Raw genomic sequence first — 19,988 nt, 5'->3', positions numbered from 1 at the left:
TGTCTATCATGTAATGTCATAGTCCGAATATAATCTTACCTGCGTGGTTCCGTGACACGCATTTAGTAAGCTTCGGGGGAGATAAGAGTAATGGTAGAACTTCACAAATTGATTAGATTTTATTTTTTGTTCATAGTAACGGGCATTGTGCAGGTAGGTCATTTTTTCAGAGAACTGGGGAACAGGTTCATGGTCTTCTTTACACAAATCTATGTTTAGTTTACTACATAGATTAGTGGCAACGATCACAAGAATATCGCCAACTAACGCTACTTCGAAATCAAAAAACCGCAAACTAAGGTTAAGTGTTTGTAAAGATGAAAGGTTATATGTATTATGTGACAAATGACTGATGTTGCCGCGACACGAAAAACATGAAGCTTCCTAGAGCTATTTGGTTTAGTAAAAGTAAATTTTGAACAACATTGTTTCGTGGTGCTATGCAAGCCAACCACATATTCTGCGGCTGCTCACAAGAATTCGACATCTTCTTCCTGATGCTCCAGAACAATGGTGGCAAGAGCAAGTCTATAAGCTGAAGATCTCAAATTCCTGACTAGAACATATATTTCCCTTCGTCTTCGTTTAGCTGGCACCAAATCCCATTGTTCCTCTCTGAGACAAGCGAGTACAACTGCCTCCCAAAAAGCTTGTGCTACTGGCTTCTTGCTGCATAAAAAATAATTTGGAAAATTATGAATGCATAGCAAAATATAAAGAAAAGATGGTCGTTGTAAAGTGGCAAGAGGCTGTGAACTAACCTCCCTCTAACAAAACCAGTGGTGACAAAGCCTATTGACGAACGATAAGTTTCTTTAAGAACAGGGTCCTCTGGCATTTGGAGTTCCCACTTACCAGAAGATTGCTCTGCGAAGTACGAAGCCACAGCAGATTGAGGCAATTGAAGTCCTCCATCGAAACTCTCTGACCTGAAGGACACACACATGAAGCTTATTTTTCAAAATTATTGGTCTGCAGCATGAATGGTGCTCTAAAATACGTATAAAGTCTTTCAAAAATAGCCGCAAAATTTCAAGTCACTCCCATGATTAAAATTTTCAACGGTTACATTAAATCTCAGAAAGTTTTCATTAATGCAGGTTCTCAATAAGAGGCGTAATGTAAATAGGTCACATTATCTCCTCTACTAGTATATAAAAGACGAGAAAATTTCAAGCACCACCGTTGTAATACAAGCATAAGCTTATAGGATATCATATAAACCATAAGCTTATAGGATATCAAAGAAAACGACTACCTGGTCCACAGTGATGTCCGTCAGTCGAGGTGCACAAATTACAGCTCCCTCTTCAAGAAAACCTTCCTTGTAAGCATGGAGTAATACTCTAACAAAAAATAGTTTATGACTGTTCTTAAATCTAGTAAACTGATCTTGGCCTGGACCAAGCTTGATTTCATCCCTCATAAACTTCGTGAAACTTGTCTCCTTATCAGCGACATAAGGATAAGACGTAAATGACAGCCTTGAATTTCACTCAAGAAATTTGTCAGCGAAAAACTCATCCGTGCTATAAAACCATCAAATGAATTTCCATGACAGGCGGCTAATGTAGCATCAGAATTTCGAGAGTCTGAATTAGATGATGAATTGCTTCTGATGCCATGTTGCTGCCTAAAACTTTCAGCATTTCCAACTGCATTAGATTCTTCGTTTAAAGCAACTCGGATACTATTCCATGGGGATAAAATGGGAACCCTCAAAGGTCTTATGGCTGGAGGACGAAGTTCCTCTTTAAGATTAGAGGCAGCAGCTTCGGTCTCCTTGAGGCATAAATAAGCATCGCAATCGGGAAAATCTGAAGGAAAATATGGTAACCCCACCTAGAAAATAAAAGGGACTTAAATGCAACGTTCAATAAACTGATATTAAATATTATAATTTATACATAATAAGTTTCAATGCTTACTTCACATGAAATCCAGCGCTTCTCTCTCAACCCCATTGCATGAGCCCCCTTAGAGACAAGAGAAATCCAAAATGCCTCCACCCAGCTTACGGGGAGTATAACAGACCATCTGTAAGGCAATAAGAGATAGACATCTAAGGTAACTTTAAAAATATATCAAACTCAATTGAACAGATGATAAAGTTTGATGCATTGAAGCAATTTTAAGGCGAGTCAGAAAAAAACAGATTGTCACATTGTACTTTCATGAAATTCCGAACTTCGAAGATCGCGTTATCAATTATTGCACAAAGAGTCAGTGGGAACATTTATGCCACGACTTTCATGTTTCCGATACAAAAGACATAGAACTCTATAATATATATATATATATATATATATCTTTATGAGAAGCAAAAATTATAATCGACTCTTCACTCTTCGGACATCATTGATCTCTATTCGCAGTACTAGTCTATTACTCTCAAATGTCCAAAAACAGTTTGTAAGATTCTTCAAGGCTTTGGCAATCGCAACTGTGGTTCCAATTCCAATTAAATATAAAGTTGGAAACAATAGGAGACATGAGATACGAAATTCAGTCTAACTAACATCAATGATACAAAAACTTGAACTTAACTTTCGAAAACCAATATGTAAAGACACAAAGCTAAATGAGCAACTGCGGTATCCGATAAATATATAAAGATTGAAACAAAGGAAACTACAAGATAGAAATCTGAATGCAATGTGAGTAACAAAATCAATTACTTGGCACTGCCACAGGAATTTAACATAAGAAACTCCTCACATCAATCACCAGTTGCGTTTCGAAACTCACCAGATATGCTCACAAGTTCATACTAATAATTATTTTAAAAACAGAAACAGAAGGAAAATAAGAACAAGGATTTGCGTTTCAGGTTCTGGTTATCTAGAGGTAGACGTCACAAAATTATATATCAGCCAACGAGAGCGACCAGAAATAGAGAGAGAGTACCTGACGACTGAGAGAAGAAGAACAGGTGAGAGAGAGAGGGAGAGGTGAGAGGGATGAGGAGAGATTTTGCAGCAGAAGAGTGGAGAAAGAAAGGAGGGAAAAGGGGTACCGAGCAAGCGGCTGCCTATTTGATACCTGGAGCAATTTAATTGATTACCGTTGGATCAATCTCAATGGCTGAAACTAAACCCCGTCTGCATCCAAGAAGATCAGGTCTCGCAACTCTAAAAACACTCACACGAGGGAGGCATCAAAGACCACGCCTCCGCCTTCTTCTTCTTCTTTCTCGTAATCTCTTCTCTCTCTACCACTTTCGCCGACTCAATCCACGGCTGCGGCGGCTTCGTCGAGGTAAAAGATTTTATCTTTTTCACTGTTAGAGTTAATGAATTCTACCCTTTTACCTGATCGAGTCTGTAATCGCCACTGTAAACTCTCAGGCTAGTTCTTCTCTGATCAAGGCCAGGAAGCCGACCGATGCTAAATTGGATTATTCTCAGATCACGGTAAAACAATTTTTGGAATTAGTGCCTGAAATTTCACTGCATTTTCGTCACTAATCTAAACCAGATACGGGATATCGAACAAGTAACAAATTGATTTTGGGATTTTAGGTTGAGCTTCGGACAGTTGATGGGTTGTTGAAGGATAGCACTCAATGTGCTCCCAATGGTTACTACTTCATTACCGTATATGACAAGGTATTATTTCTTAATCTTTTTCGGTGTCGGATTTCGCTGGATCTTTACATTTCACGTGCTCTCATGCTTCAGTGATGATGTTGTGTTGTCTGAAACTTTCCGGTTGGGACTGTTAATTGTACAGTTGAACTACACCACTCTCACATCATGAATGACAAGTTTTGTTTTTGTTATAGATCAAGTCCTGATATGCCTGTAGTATTGTTGATCTTGGTAAGTTTACTTATTTATCTTTAGTTGGGTTCCTAATTATGTATGCTTGTACCTTTCTTGAAATTGGCTTCAACCGCTAGATCATTCACTTTGGTCTCTTTCTTTGTCGCTATGTTTTATAGGTTCCAAAAATAGAAGAAAATTTTCTAAACTTGATTAACTTGCTGCACAAATAGTGGATGATCTAAAATATCTTGTCCCGTTCGTTTATATCTTGTGTAGTGATTTATAGCAAACATGTGGTTCTTTTGTTTATCGCATTTGGTTTCAAAATTAAACTCTGCAAGATTAGTCATACCTTCTTTTCTTTTTCATGCTGTTGCACATCGAGTGGGAAGAATCTGAGTTCATATTACTTTTCTCTGTTTTGTAAATTCATGTTGCCCTAAAATTGCATCCTCTGTTAGAGTTAATCTCGTTACTTCGCGTCGCATGACATTTTCTTTGGTAGTTCCTTTCCACTGAGCTGTGAGCACTGAGCCTCTTCATAGACTAGCTTTGAAGAAATGGATCAGATTTAGATGATCTTTTGGTAGACATAGTCTTTGAGAAAATAATAAGTGATAAACATTTCAGATCGTTTAAATATATAACGAAGTAAGTATTGCAAGAACGTGTGTCAAATATTATGTACAAAAAATGATACCACGGATTGAATGGACTGAACTTGCTCTGATAGATTTTCCTTGGCATTTCTCTTTGTTTAATTTCATCATGGGAGCTGATCGTCAAACTCCCCCCTAATAGTCAAACTCCTATTCTGTATTATCCTCACCAACCCATTGACTTAATCCATCGGGGAAACTTCCTCATCAATAAGTGTGAAGTGTCTTGGTGGCTATTAAGAATCTTCCCGCTAACTCGTCAACTGTAAGGTTTAACTCTTTCTCATTTACTGTACTTTATTTTTCTTGTGTTTACTAGCCGCTTGTCAAAATTTATGCGTGCGATAATTAGTCTTTGTATGTTAAATTAGAAAATTTTTTACGATTTAAAAAAAAAAAAATTAAGTTAATTTGTTTATATATTTGTCAATCATAAAACACCTACCAATTTACAATTTACACCGTGAAGTTTGGATGCAATTGCAACCTCAAACATCTTTAAAATATTTCAATTTTATACACAAATTTGTATTTTATTGCAATTTTATATATTTGTTAGTCAAATCGTCAATTTACTGTTAAGTGATGACTGGCAAATACATGAACCACATATTTTAAAGACTAGGCATATAAAAATAATTAATTATAAAAACAATTTAAATACAAAACTAAATAATAAACAAAGTAAAAAGGGACCCACCCACTCTTCTCCCACCCGAGCACACCACATGCATTTCCACCTTCTTTCCTACATTCTCCATCAGCACCACCCATTCCATACAACCACCGTGTCTTGTGGAACTAGTCCCCTACACCAATCTTCTTTCTAATTTGACTCCTTCACGTCAAGCCACATGCCCCCAAAAATACCCTAACCCCGAAAGTCAAATTAACGTTTGAAAAAAAAGAAAAAAAAATGTTAAATTAACGGTTTAACGAACGAATGTTTGAAATTGCTATAAAATACAAGTTTGTGTGTGAGATTGAAATGCTCTAAATATGTTGTATGAGGTTACAATTTCACTCAAACTTGAGGGTGTAAAATGTAATGTACTTAATTTAATTGTAAATTTTGAAGTTTTCAAGGGCAATTTATGGTATTTACATGTAGAATGCTCCACAATTTAAGGTCTCCCACTTTTCAAGGGCAATTTAAGGTCTCCCAATTTATGGTATTTACATGTAGAATGCTTCACAATTTATGGTATTTACAATTTCACTCAACCTCGTAACATTTTTTTGTCCTAGTTTCATCAAAGCTGATAGTCAAACTCCTCTCAAATTCTGTACCTCAACATCCCATTCACTTACAAGGAAACTTCCTCGTCAGTAAGTGTGGAATTCCTGGTGGCTAATGGGAACCTTCCTCTTCATATATATGTCCCTCTCAGAAACTGCATATAATTGTCCTCGGCCTTGCATATTCGTGCCCTGCATTCAGTCATTGCAAGAACCAAGAAGCAGAGAGTTTCTCTAGATGGATGCTTTCCGAGATTCTTATTCGTCCTCTTACCGGTGTTCCTATCATGCCTTCTTGAGTTTCAGAGGCCAGGACACGCGCAAGGGCTTTACTGATCACCTCTATAGAGCCTTGGAGCTAGCAGGAATCCACACGTTTAGAGACGATGATGAAATCAAGAGAGGGGAGAAGATTGAGTCGGAGTTAGAGAAGGCGATACAGGAGTCACAAGTATCGATAATTGTCTTCTCCAAGGACTATGCTTCCTCAAGGTGGTGTTTGAACGAACTTTTGAAGATCGTGGAACGTAGAAATACTGATCGTAGACATGTGGTTCTGCCAGTTTTCTATGATGTGGATCCATCTGATGTCAGGAAGCAGAGTGGTTCTTTTGCTGAAGCATTTGCCAGACATGAGAAGCGATTCAGTACGGAGGAGATGGACAAGGTGGAGTTGTGGAGAAGAGCTCTTAGAGATGTTGCGTCTTTGGGAGGAATGGTTTTAGGAGATCGGTAATTTCTATTCTCATAATGTTCTCAAGCTAATTGAAAGTGTCTTTTAAATTAGAAAACTAGATTTTAATCTCTAAATAAGATGAAGTTTAGAAAAGTGTCTTATACAAGATTAAAAATTGATTTTAGTTCTTAGACTCTATTTAATGCCAGCATATATTCAATGTCTCTTGTTTTATTTATAATTTTATGAATTTAAATTTCATGAAAATATTATAAATTTTAATTCTCATTATGGTAACATCTTATATAAGAAAATATTTTCGTAGAGATTTTTTGGCACACTTATGTTTTTGCATATTTTCTTATCTGCCACTAATTCATTACAATATATTTAGGTACGAAGGTACATTGGATTAGTATAATATGTTTAGGTACGGACATTTCGGTAAACTAGTTTAGTATAATATATTTAGGTACCAACATTTCGGTACACTAGTTTAGCATCATATAGTTAGGTACGGAATTTTTTATTTACTTATGTTTTTACATATTTTCTTATGTGTCACTAATTCACTACAATATATTTAGGTACAAACATTTCGGTACATTAATTTAGTAAAATATATTATGATACAAAAGTTTAGGTACATTAATCAAATAAAGTTAAATAAAATTCATTAAGTTAAATACAATTAGTGAATTAAAATGTGTATAATAATGAATTTAAAATTTAATGTAACAACATTAAATAAGTTATCTATTAAATATAAAAACAAAAATATAATATGAATTTGAATTCAGTACATACTAAAATCAATATTCAATCTAACACCAGGTTTTTATTAAATTTTAATCTTCTTGAAGGATTAAAGTTCAAAGACCCCTATAGAAAACTAGATTTTAATCCTTGGCAAAGATGATTTTTAGACTAAAACCATGAATAAGATCAAAATCTAATTTTTGTCACTCGATACATTAATAACCTCATTTATTAATTATATTTTATTTTTTTTAATTATTTCTCTTTTTCTTCCTAATTTTTAATGTATTAATTTATTTCACTATAATTTTCATTTTCATTTCATTTATCGTAATATATTTTGTTGTAAACATTTAGATAAATTAATTTTTGTTATACAATATATTTCGATGTACTTTGTCTTTTTCATTTAGGTACATTAAATTTATTATAATACATTTCAATGCATACATTTAGATTCACATATTTCAGTACATACATTTCGATACAAACATTTAGGTACAATAATTCAATATAAAACATTTCGGTACTAACATTTCGATGCATACATTTTGGTACACACATTTAGGTACATTAATTTAATATAATATATTTCAGTTCTAACATTTAAACACATTAGTTAAATATCATACATTTCGGTGCTAATATTTCGGTACACACATTTAGGTGCATTAATTAATATAATACATTTTGGTGCATATATTTCGATGCATACATTTCAGTACTAATATTTAAATACATTAGTTAAATATAATACATTTCGATACACACATTTCGGTACTAACATTTAGTTACATTAATTGAGTCTTTCAAGTTTTAAGAATGCTAAATAAAATTAATAAATTAAAAAAAAAAAAACCCTTTTTTGGTCAAAAAATAAATTAAAATTTTGTATAATAATAAATTTAAATATTTAATAGGAGACATTAAATAAAATGCACATTAACTATTTTGAATTAAGGATACATTAAGGGATTATAATCAATATGTAATCTAACATCAGGTTTATTTTAAATTTCAATCTTCTTGAAGATTAGAGTTAAAGAAAAACCCCTTTTTAAATTAAGTAAAAGGTTTTGTTTAGCCAAAATGATCTTGAGATTTGCATAACTCATCACTTTAGTCCATGAGATTTAAAATCAATATAAGGAGTCCCTGAGATTGTCTATCATCAATCATTTTGATCCATGGGTGAAAAATTAAGTTAAATAAGGATCAAAATAATAAAATTATCCTCAATTTAATAAACAATAGGCCAAAATGATTTGACCAAATTGAGGGTATTTTTATCATTTCATCCTTATTTTATGGAGATTTTTCAATAAATGATCAAAATATGGACAAACTCGGGACCAATTCTATCGATTTCAAATGTTGGGACCAAAGTAAGGAGTTGTGTATTTTGGCTAAAAAACCTCAAGTAAAATTGTAGATGGTAGTGAAGCTTGAAGTTGTTCAATTTTGGTTTATATTTTCCTATCGATTTTGGTTTTATTTGTTCTCATGCTTATTTCTGCGTCATATATTTCAATTAAATGAATTATAGGTATGAGGGGCAGTTCATCCAAGATATTGTTGAAGAGATTAGAAATGAACTGGATCACGCAGCTTTAGACGTCGCTGCCTTTTCAGTTGGAATGGATTATCGTGTGCAACGCCTAAACATGTGGTTACAAGATGAATCAAATGATGTTGGTGTAGCTGTCATCTGTGGGATGGGTGGAATTGGCAAGAGCACTATCGCGAAGGCCGCTTATAACCTTAACTTTGGTAGATTTCAAGGTAGCAGCTTTCTTGCAGATATACGAGAATCTTCAGAACATGGTTTTGTTGGCTTGCAAAGAAAACTTCTTTCAGATATCCAAAAGGGGAAAGCAAAGAAAGTATACAATACGGATGAAGGAACAATCAGGATCAAACAAGCCGTGGGCTATAAAAAAGTTCTTATTGTTCTTGATGATGTGAGCAACCGAGATCAACTCAATGCAATTCTTGGAATGCGAGAGTGGCTTCATCCAGGAAGTAAAATTATCATAACAACTCGACATGAACATTTGTTGAATGCTCACGATGTTTTTGAAAAGTTCATGGTTCCAGAACTGAATGAGTACGAATCACTTGAGCTTTTCAGTTGGCATGCCTTCAGACAATCCCATCCAGAAGAAGGTTACATGGAACTTTCAAGACATGTGGTACAGCACTGTGGAGGGCTTCCATTAGCTCTTGAAGTTCTGGGATCTTCTCTATCCGGAAAAAGTGTAGAAGTATGGCAAAGTGCATTGCAGAAGTTAGACGCGATCCCTAATGACAAAATTCAAAAAGTTCTGAGGATAAGTTTTGATTCTTTACAAGATGGTCATGACAAAAATTTATTCCTTCACATAGCCAGTTTCTTCACAGGAAAGAAGATGGATTATACGAGTACAATGTTGGACAGCTTAGAGTTTTACACAAGGATTGGGATTGAAAATCTAGTTGACAGATGCCTAGTGAAAATTCCAGGCTCGAACAGGTTGGTCATGCATCAAATGGTGAGAAACATGGCAATGGAAATTATTCGTGAGGAATCACCTGATGACCCCGGAAAACGTAGTAGAGTGTTGCAGAAAGATGCCTCTAATATTTTGAGAAAATTAAGTGTAAGAACTATGTTTTTCATGTGTATGTATTTTTAGTTATGATTTGTTGTCCAGTACTAGTTATATACTTACTCAATGATCTGATTTGTTAGCAGGGTACGGAAAATATTAAGGGCCTCATGCTCAACCTTGCTAGCAAAACAACGTTTGTTGGATGTCATAAAAAACGATGCCACGATGAAGATTATGATGGAAATTGTTCAAGACGACGTCGGCTTAGTTTCTTCGCTTGGAAGCCAATTAGCTTTTCATCCACAAACTCAGCTTCTGCATCAAATGAGACAGATTTCGAAGCTGAGGCGTTTAGAAGGATGCACAATCTTGAACTTCTCATGCTCAACAACGTCAACGTCAGGGGAAGCTACGAAGAATTTCCAAAAAGTTTAATATGTTTATCTTGGAGAGGATTCCACTTAAAATCAGTACCAGAAAATTTTTATTTGGAAAACCTGGTTGTTCTTGACATGCGAAATAGTAGCCTACAACATGTTTGGAGTGGGATCAGGGTACGTAACTCTCTCTCTCTCTCTCCCTCTCTCACTCTTTCTCTCACACATGTCCATTATATCTTCTTAGAAATTGATTAATACTTGTTATTGAAACAGTTTCTTCCGAGGCTGAAAATTCTTAATCTCAGTCATTCACATGGCCTTAGGACAACCCCCGACTTCTCAGGACTCCCTAACCTTGAGAGATTGATTCTTAAACATTGCATAAATTTGGTTGAGGTTGATGAGTCCATCGGATACCTAGAGAAACTTGTTGTTTTGAATCTACAAGGCTGTAAAAATCTCATGAAGCTTCCAATATTGAGATCTGTGCGGGATCTTGATCTTTCTGGTTGCTCAAAGCTTGTGCTTGGTGCCAATACGACTGCCACAACTGATCACTTACAATCTACAGCTTGTGAAATGAAGAAGCTCAATCTGTTATCACCTAAATTATGGTATTCAATTTGGTCGTCGGTGTCGCCGAGAAAAAATATTGAATCAAGCAGTTTCTCATTGGCAAGTTTACCGCATTCCTTAACAAGTTTACGTCTGGATTGCTGCAATCTATCAGAGATTCCGAGTGCCCTTACTATGCTGCCTTCGTTAGAGTACTTGGATCTGAATAACAATCCAATTACAAGCCTACCAGAGAGCATGAACAATCTTGTTAAGCTTCGCACTCTTGCAGTAGAAGGTTGCAGAAACCTCACAATGCTTCCAGAGCTCCCACATAGTTTGAAACAATTGGATGGTAGCGGTTGCACATCATTGAATAGAATAACAAATTTACCGAACTTGCACATATCACCGGACACACATTTTTTAAGGTTTTACAACACAAGATTGGACTCAAATTTATGGTATTGTGGGAAACTAGTTGATGTTGCAAGCTTGTACAACACACTAACATTGAGCAGCTTTGACACAAAAGTCCTCAAAGATATCGATCCATTCGATTTGAAACCCAACGGTGGCGTTGAGGTCCAAAGGAACAACTATTGTGCAAGTAGGCGCTCCAAGGTTCTCTCTCTCTCTCTCTCTCTCTCTCTCTCTCTCTCTGTTATGTACAAGTGCTTATAATATGATCTCTATGGCATAAACGATTAGATTGTAATCACAACATCACCATGAAACTGCAGGGAACTTTTGAATGCGGCATATTTAGCATATTTGTCCATGAGAGCAAGATTCCAGATCGGTTCAATTACAGGAGCATGGGTAACACTGTTTTCTCTATTATTGTTCCTTCACAGCCTAATATCAAGATCGTAGGTTTAAATGCATGTATATTGTATTGCCCGCAATCGGATCGAAGCCCTGAGATTGCACGCGGCCTTCCTTCTGTCCATTCGCTTGAACTTAGGAATGAGACAAAGGGCCTTAAGTGGAGATTAAGCAATGGGATTATGGGGAACAATGAATGGAAAGTGATGAACGAAGATATGTTATGGCTAAGCCATTGGATTATGGGGAACAATGAATTGGAATGCGGGGAAGAACTGTGTTTTAAAATCAGAAAGCAAGACCGTTTCGTCACAAAGGAGATTGGAGTCCAGTTTGTGTACGAGCAGCAAAATAAGGATAAGGAGGATGTCCAATCAAGTAGTGGAGATACAACGATCCAACGCGAAAGATTGCCTCGTATCATGCAAGCGAACTCTTTATGCATCTATGTCAACTGCGAGAATGAATCTATGTCAACTGTCGTCCGCGATGTTAGATACTATCTCTGTAACCATGAAGTGATCGATCTTGAGAATGAGTCCCGCATGACCCCATAGTAACGAGTGCTCTAAACTATTACCCTGTTTAATTCAAACTGATGTTGGTGATGCACAAATCACTAGATTCAAATGTGTATTGGTTGTGTATTGGTTGTTAAGCTTCGTTGCTATCTATTTTCAATTTTTCCCTAAAAAATTGTTTTCAATAATTTAATATACAAAATTTCATGCCAAACAAGTTCTTGCCTTTTAGAGCTCAACTAGAAAATAAGCCCACGCGTTGCGGCATGAACCAACTGTTTCAGGCATAACTGCATGAATAAGACACATTTCAAGCGTAACTGCATACATAAAAAAGACACAAAGTGCAGGAAGTAAAGCTCATATTTTAGCAGTGTTATTTTAACAACAATTCTTCAAGTGGTGCATTGCCCCGGTGGGTAGGGCATTTCTCTTAGTCCTACTGCATACCGGGTTCAAAGTTCCAACCATCCCCAGTACCAGTTTAAGCACACCAAAGACCAAATTTAGCATCTTCTGTCGGCATCCACCCAACCCCAGCAGATACTCATACAAAATTCAAACAGAACTTGCCAAATTCATCCTCCTAAAATACAAAACGAAAATACTTTATGATCACTGACCTCTTTGAATCGAATGATATTCGGATTCTTCAATGATCTGTGGTTCATGATTTCCCTTTGAACATGTTCATCCATCTGCATCACCAAAAAATATATATATATATTTAAAAAAAATACAAAATGAAAATAGTTCATTATCACTAACCTCTTTGGATCGAATGATATTCGGATGGTCCAGTGATCTATGGTTCATGATTTCCCTTTGAACATCTTCATCCATCTGCATCACCAAAAAATTAATAAATATTTAAAAAAAAATACAAAATTTAAAGGATAAGAATTGCGAAGATTCTTAGGTCTTAGTTCGGAATGAAATAGCTCGTCTCACCTCCATATATTACAAAATCTTAGTCAATATGATTTTGCCAGAGCCACCGAATGTTGAATATATATCTGTTGAATATTCTACTACCATCAACATTATAAAGGTTTCTAATTGAATCATACACGCGGCTATGAGCAGTAGACAAAAGATTTCAAAATGATTTCTTGACTTTTTAAGCAGGACATGCACGAATATAAAAATGGCAGAGGGGATTAAAACCATACCAAACAGTAGAAAATCAAGTATAAAAATGGTACTTACCTTGTGAATGAGGACATGCAGACACATGATGGATGAGGGACAGCAAATCCCGCATACACGAACCTAACTTGTCACTGTTTGCCACCCCCACCCCTCCCTATCTCTCCCTGCAATCCCGACGATTTCTCTCACTGTCACCCTCCCACTCCCGAATCGAATATCCGCACAAAATCTCTCTCTCGGTTTCTCTCACTGTCACCCTCCCACTCCCGAATCGAAGATCCGCACGAAATCTCTTCTCCCTCTACAAGCGGCATGGCCGCTGTCCCTCTCTGTCTGCCCTCACCATCAATCCCAATCCCAAAATTAAGATGACAAAAATGCCCTGCAACCCTTTAATTCTAGCCGCGTGATCCTAACCCTAGATGAATATTTCCGTCATTTGAACACCCAAGGTATCTCATCAAATGTGGATGTACCCGTCATAGTATGAATCTGAGAATTTCTCAGTTCCAACTCTCGAAATTACTGTGACAGTATTAATATATCATGTGGAATGAGGTGGGATTATGGTAAAAGAGAGAACTTTAGCTGATGGTAAACAACATTTGGGAATTTGATGTAAGCCGGCTGCGAATTCCAAATGTTGTTTACAATAAGCTAAAGTCTAATCTCTGATAAAAAAAAATAATAATAAAAAGCACACCTCAAACTGATAAGGACCATAATTTTCAAATGACACTGTTTTTCAATGGTTACCATAAAAAAAATAATAATAAAAGAACTGATCATTTGAATTATTCATGACAGAACCAATTTTGATTTGAAATATGATGGCCAAGAACAAATCACACTGCTTTTTAGTGGTTACCATAAATTTTCAGAAGTTACAGAAGATTTTTTATCAATTGAAAAGACAATGGTCACATATATCTACAATTAACCACCAATAAGTGTGATATATTACATCACAATGCAATAGCAGCTATCCAGGATGCCATGCCATTTATACTATGACAAATCACAAAAGTGACAATTAAAGGGCACCTAACGAACACCCCCATCTCTCTCTCTGCAATCGCAGAAATTCCTTGAGTTTCGGGAAGCAAATGGAAAACGAAATGCTTTTCCATCCCCTACCCATACCCATACCTCCCTTACCCGTTCCCTTTACCCTCGCTGAAAATCCTCCCATCTCTCTCTCTCTTACCCTTGTCCCATCTCTCTGTCTGCAAATCGCAGAAAAGAAACCCTAAACAAATCCCTGAAATCCCTCGCCTAAATCCTCCCACATTTCTCTCGGACACCCCCTATCTCTCTCTCTGCAAACCCTAAACCAAATCTCCTAAATCCTATCTCGGACACCCCACATACAGCCAAGATATTAAAGCAATCTCTACATAATACTTTGGAACAATGAAGCAAAACGGTACTTACTTGTTCCTTGTTCAAAACCGTTGGTGCCACCGCACATTGTTACCAATTGTGGGTTGATCAAATCCTTCATGGCTTAGACTGCATGAAGAATTAGAAACTAAAAGATGAATATATGCTGTAAATCATCATATAAATGTAATTGCATTCAAAAAAACAAGGGAATGAAAAAATTGAATTCTATTTCATCGGTTTATAACTGCATGAAAAGTTACATTGAATGCAGACTCAACCAATTTCCCCAGTCATTGTTAACTGAAAATCAATACCAAACCCATAAATAACACCATTGAATTTGGCAAAACCCAAACACAAAATACAAAAATTTACTCATATAATCACAGAAAAACATGAAATTTGAGCACCCATTTGGCCAAGTTAAAGGATAAAGGCACTCACATCATCGTAGTACTCTTTGGGAAGATCTTCTAATACTGGTTCTTCCTTTTTCTTGCTCTTCCTCATAGCTGCCATAAAAAACCCAGAGAAGCACACATTCAGAAAAGAAAAGGTCCAAAACTGCCACAAAAACCAAATGATGTGAGTGAGTAGTGAGAGGTTGTGTTAGGCACCTGGAACACGTTTTGGTTTCAACTGAAAGGGCCAGAGCGTTGCATGCGAGGAAGATGACGATAGGATTCCAGAGACAACATCCACATTCTTTTTTCTTGGGTGAACTAACCAAACCATATTATATACTAAAACGACATCAAAAATCATTCACAAAATCACAACAAAATAGAACAAAAACATTCACAAAAGAATTCCCCAAGTTTTCAAATGGAAACTAAACATTTACATAGCCTATATAAAAAGCCAAAATATAAAAAATTAATCAAAAGGTTGAGAGAACTCACATCCCAGTAATGCTTATTGCTGATATTAACACCCACTGACACCAGCCCTTGGTTTGTGGAATTCCTACGCCCAACTCCATGACCTCTGTCTCTGCCATCCCTCTCTCCCTCACAACCACACCCACTTTCAACCCACCCCTCAATCCCGACACCAACCCTTGATTTGAGGAGGAAAAATCAATCCAACCACCCTTTTCGCAAGCCTCACTCCTCCCTCTCCCTTTCCCTCCCCACCAATCCATGCCCATCTCCCTCGTTGTAGCTCTGCAACCCACGTTTTTTGGCACCAAAAACTATTTCCTAGGATGATGTGACAATTTACCAAAGTCAGAAAATGCATTATCTCAGTTTAAATTAGTTTAGTTTAGGTTGGTAGCATATATGATCCCCGTGCAGCAACATAGAATACTTAGTAAAAGTTGCATTTCTGAGAACAAATAACCAACATGCTTGACCGAAAAAACAATGCAGATGCTTTAGTAATACAAAATTACAGTTTTATTCAAGTTTCTCAGTCACAAACTAACCTTCCTTTGTTGAGCAGCAAGGAAGAGGGGGAGAAAATTGATTCCTGGAGGAGCTTTTTCGTTCAATACTAAGTCGAGCTGCGAGGATGAAGGGTCGAGGATTGTTCGTGAGCTGGTGTTGCGGATATAAACATATAGAAATCTCCACTGTCTCATAACAAACACAAATCGAATATGATCACCATGTCACATTAATTACCTAAAATTCAAAATGTTATATACATTAGTATGTTGAACAAATTAGTTACATTTCATTAAACTAAAAAATTTACAGAACATGAGAAATAAAGAATTTGTATTGTTTATATGAAAATAGAATAACAAGAACATCATTGAGTCATTGACTACCATTTTATTCGGTAGTTTCCTCCAACTGCAATTGTTGACAAACATAATAGACAATGTTTTTTAGCGAATTATGGACAAAGCTTAATATTCAAATGCAATGAAATGGAAAACAAAATCCAATTCTAGGACGAATTGAATCCTTATTAATCCTTCCTGTTCTAGTACCTAAGAACCAATGAAGTGGCAATATATGAATATACATGCTATAAGAAACCATTCATTTGTAGATGGTATTGTGTCACTAATATTGTATTTAAAAATCTACCCATGATAAAGATGCAATATCTAGTTTGGTAAAAAATCAAAACGAAGAGTTAACAAAGGAAAATGATTAAGACGTTGAAATACAAAACTGGATTCTTTTACTTGGTAAAGACGGTTCCCCCACTGGCTGTCTGAAACCACAAACACTTTTTTACATAGAAACTTTATAAACTAATAGATTAAAATAAATCTAAGTGTTATAAACGAAAAATCCTGGGATTGATAGCAATGGCATCAACAGTGCCACCATATCCCAAATAAATGAATGAAAATATAGTGATTAACGTCCAAATAAGAAGCTCAAGCTTGAACATAAACCAAGGCATAAGAGCTTACCAAACTTTTCAAATGGCTAAATTGTTCATTTAACTTGATAACTTCTTCCTGCAATCCATAAGTAAGATCATTAGATGCGGTAAATAAAACATCACACTTCGTCCATGGCAATCTAGCAGAGAAACCAATTGCATTCAGATGGAGCCTAATTTGTGGAACTACATTTATATGCACTGAAATGCATTATCATGTTGTCATATTTAAAACTGAGGTTTATGCAGTATGCTATCTTTAGCATACACAAAATTTTTGCCCCTCATTTTTGAAGTTCTGCACTTCATAATTTATATACTTTCAGTTTCCCTTCTAATGAAGGTATGGACTGCTTTCCATTTGGAATTTTCGTAAGACAATGTTATGATATTCCTAATTTAGAATGTGTTTCCGTTCTAATCAATGCAAGCCCTAAATCATAAATATTGTACAATTAGATCTCAATTACTCTGATGTGTTTGAGCATGTGGCAGGGCATGAGAATCAGAACCACTCCATGTTGTTCTCCACTTCGTGATTTGGTCATCAAACAATACTTCATTCCCTCCATCCGTTATCACGTCTTCTTGGTGATCATTAGTTCGTCTCCGAACTGTATCCACAAAAAACTACAAATTAATCCCAAAAACAATCATACAAAAAAATTGCGGATTAGAGTCGATTACGTACCATTTTCCCAGGATGTAGAGCTCGGTGATGATTCCCTCCTCGTTTTGCACCTTAAACGTCGACATTTTAAACCAGAAACCAAAATCAATCAAACATAAAGAAATACGACTGACAGAATCACACTGTAAGCCACCATTCCCTCGCTTCCACGGTTCCACCCACAACACCAAAAACAACAATAACAATAATAACAATGTACACTCAGACAAAACAAAAATGCACCAAAGCCCTCCAGTGCTATAACAGCACTTCTAGCACAACTTCGATATCTATGGACTGTTCCTTTCTCCATGTTACAACGATAGTATTAGAGCTCTTACAACATCACAGATGCATGACCAAGAGTGTATTCGACTACCTTTTCTCCGATCCTTTTCATCCGTTGGTCCTAAAGATTGTATTCTTTTAAATTCATCTTCTTTTTCGGTATCAACACACATTTATCACTTCATATGACGAACACAAAACACCTAACATTTTGGGTGACAAATTAGAAGCAACTAATCGGAATCTGGGTACTGAGAATTAAATTACTCTTTGTTCTTATAGTCCTAATGGAAATTACTCATTGATTCACAAAATTAATCAAACTAAAATGCAAGAAAAGCAAAATCAACAACCCATATCAAAATAATATGAAAAGATCCCAACAAACCAACCAAACAATTAACATTTCAAAAAAAAAAAAATTGCAAAGTTGGAGGGAAAGAAGCACCAGAAAAAATATACACATCCAATGCTTTTAATCTCAAGCTAGAAGTAGGAATAACTGAGTAAGTTAATGAAGGCAAAGCAGAGGGTAGGAAGCAGAACATACCAAGAGACCAGTAGGGCATCCGGGCCGGTCTGCCGATGAACGCCGTGTACTGGTCGACAACGCCTAACGGCGTCGGCCCAGCAAAGAAGTAAAAGTCGAAAACACCCCCAATGACCTTGTAGGTGAGAAAAGTCCCTCTGTAGAACACATCCATGCCATTGCTGGTGATTAATCGTGCTTCTGTTCTTGTTTTCAGTTTCCATTCTATCATTTTCTGTAATGATACCTGGAGTTTCAGCCGCTTCAACCACTTGCAATTCAACAAATGTCTTGCAAATAAGAGTGGGTTCAATATCATGGCGTGGTAATCATCAGGAAAAAGAGCGATTCCACTCATAAGGGAAGACGATAAACAAGACGAAGACTATCGTCATATCGTCTTCTCGTCTGCTCCTCTATAACAACCTAACCACTAGCAGGCTTCCAAGTCCATATCTAGACCTGTTACTAAGGAAGAGAAAGGTAAAAGGAGTCCAGCTATGCATTGCTCCACAAACTCCATTGTTACAGGAAGGGATATTCATGTCCTCATCCATCGTATTTTCTTGGCTAATTCTATTTAAGATGTCATCCTTAAATCCGGTTGGATTAGTGCGAGCATCATCTGCAGAAGACAGGTCTTCAATCTCTCTGTTAAACAATGACCTCTGTCTGCTTTCAGAGAAGACACTGCTAAACACAACCTCGTCAACAGAATGCAACCCGGGTGGGGAAATGCAGATGGATGACGGGTCGACATCCATCTCATCGCCAGTAATTTCTTCTCCATAACTCTCATTACATAGGTCATTTCCACGTGCTACCAAATTACTTGGTTCAGTAGCCACTTTACCCTTGGTTCTCTCAGCTCCATCCCCACAGTTATTCTTATGTAGAGATAATACTTCCTCATTTATTGGATCCTCATTTACCAATTCTTGATTTCGATTGGCGAAAGACGCCACATCCATTGTGGTATCTTTGCTTTCCATATTAATTAGTCCACTGCTAAAGAAACAGCCTGATAATGAATCAAAGAATCATGAGGTGGGCAGTGTAGCATATCAATCAAGGCCTTGTGGTACTGCAATAGGCTGATAGATGGCGTAGACAACCCTTTCCGGCAGACATTAATAACTTTGAGTATATGTTCACACAGGTTGCCCATTTCTGCCCAACGGCAGTTGCAAATACCGAACTGTGAACCAAGGTTCCAAACAACTTAAGCATTCTCTTGGTCGAGCTCCTCAATAACTTTTGCACGTGTACCTTCTATGACAATATTGCAGTCAGGAATCTTCAAAGCTTTACGCCAAGATGTTAAACCACTCGCCCACTCATCTTTCCAATATCCTGCAAAATCATCCTTCTCGGAATATTCATCAAGCCAGAAGTAGGAATGCACTTTTGTACCCAGCTTATCAATCAACCAATCAGCTCGTTTGTACACGCTAGGTTTCTTCTCGTTCAATAGCCTAAGCTTTAGTTGTTTGTGGTAGAACTCCATTGCCGCAGAGGTTTCCTGGCTAGCAAGAGGAATATTTTGTAGTGCAGAAATCCACATCCCTGAGTCAAGAGACATTTTTCTTGCACGTGTTATTCAAGATAAAAGCAAAAGAAAAAAAAGGTTCCTATTTAA

The 19,988-nt window shown here is 36.5% G+C and overlaps 2 protein-coding genes and 1 pseudogene across 7 annotated transcripts; 1 reads left to right on the top strand and 2 right to left on the bottom strand.

Annotated features, from left to right (window-relative positions):
• LOC125472682 overlaps positions 1–19,988 on the bottom strand; it is a 102,821-nt pseudogene that overhangs the window by 81,297 nt on the left and 1,536 nt on the right.
• Positions 471–4,148, bottom strand: LOC125472688 (ribonucleases P/MRP protein subunit POP1-like). The gene is made up of 9 exons (XM_048574407.1): positions 4,120–4,148; positions 3,312–3,387; positions 2,908–3,042; positions 2,749–2,770; positions 1,929–2,071; positions 1,539–1,842; positions 1,301–1,346; positions 762–929; positions 471–669 (listed from the first exon to the last, which is right to left on the bottom strand). The coding sequence occupies exons 1-9, from the start codon at positions 4,146–4,148 to the stop codon at positions 471–473; spliced, it is 1,122 nt and encodes a 373-aa protein (XP_048430364.1).
• Positions 2,867–12,116, top strand: LOC125472676 (disease resistance protein RPV1-like). Of its 6 annotated transcripts, none has more exons than XM_048574379.1 (10): positions 2,867–3,258; positions 3,348–3,413; positions 3,522–3,608; positions 3,785–3,821; positions 4,543–4,691; positions 5,675–6,397; positions 8,647–9,739; positions 9,832–10,245; positions 10,345–11,250; positions 11,370–12,116. In XM_048574379.1, the coding sequence occupies exons 6-10, from the start codon at positions 5,904–5,906 to the stop codon at positions 12,009–12,011; spliced, it is 3,549 nt and encodes a 1,182-aa protein (XP_048430336.1). In that variant the 5' UTR covers positions 2,867–3,258; positions 3,348–3,413; positions 3,522–3,608; positions 3,785–3,821; positions 4,543–4,691; positions 5,675–5,903; the 3' UTR covers positions 12,012–12,116. The 6 variants fall into 6 exon arrangements, with proteins under 6 accessions (XP_048430336.1, XP_048430335.1, XP_048430334.1 ...); XM_048574378.1 differs by having other exon boundaries at positions 4,543–4,696; XM_048574377.1 differs by lacking the exon at positions 4,543–4,691.

The sequence above is a fragment of a genome, unplaced genomic scaffold, assembly GCF_019419815.1.
Source record: "Pyrus x bretschneideri cultivar Hongxiangsu unplaced genomic scaffold, Pyrus_bretschneideri_v1 Contig71, whole genome shotgun sequence".
Classification (NCBI taxonomy): domain Eukaryota; kingdom Viridiplantae; phylum Streptophyta; class Magnoliopsida; order Rosales; family Rosaceae; genus Pyrus; species Pyrus x bretschneideri.
This window is presented reverse-complemented; position numbering and strand designations above follow the sequence as displayed.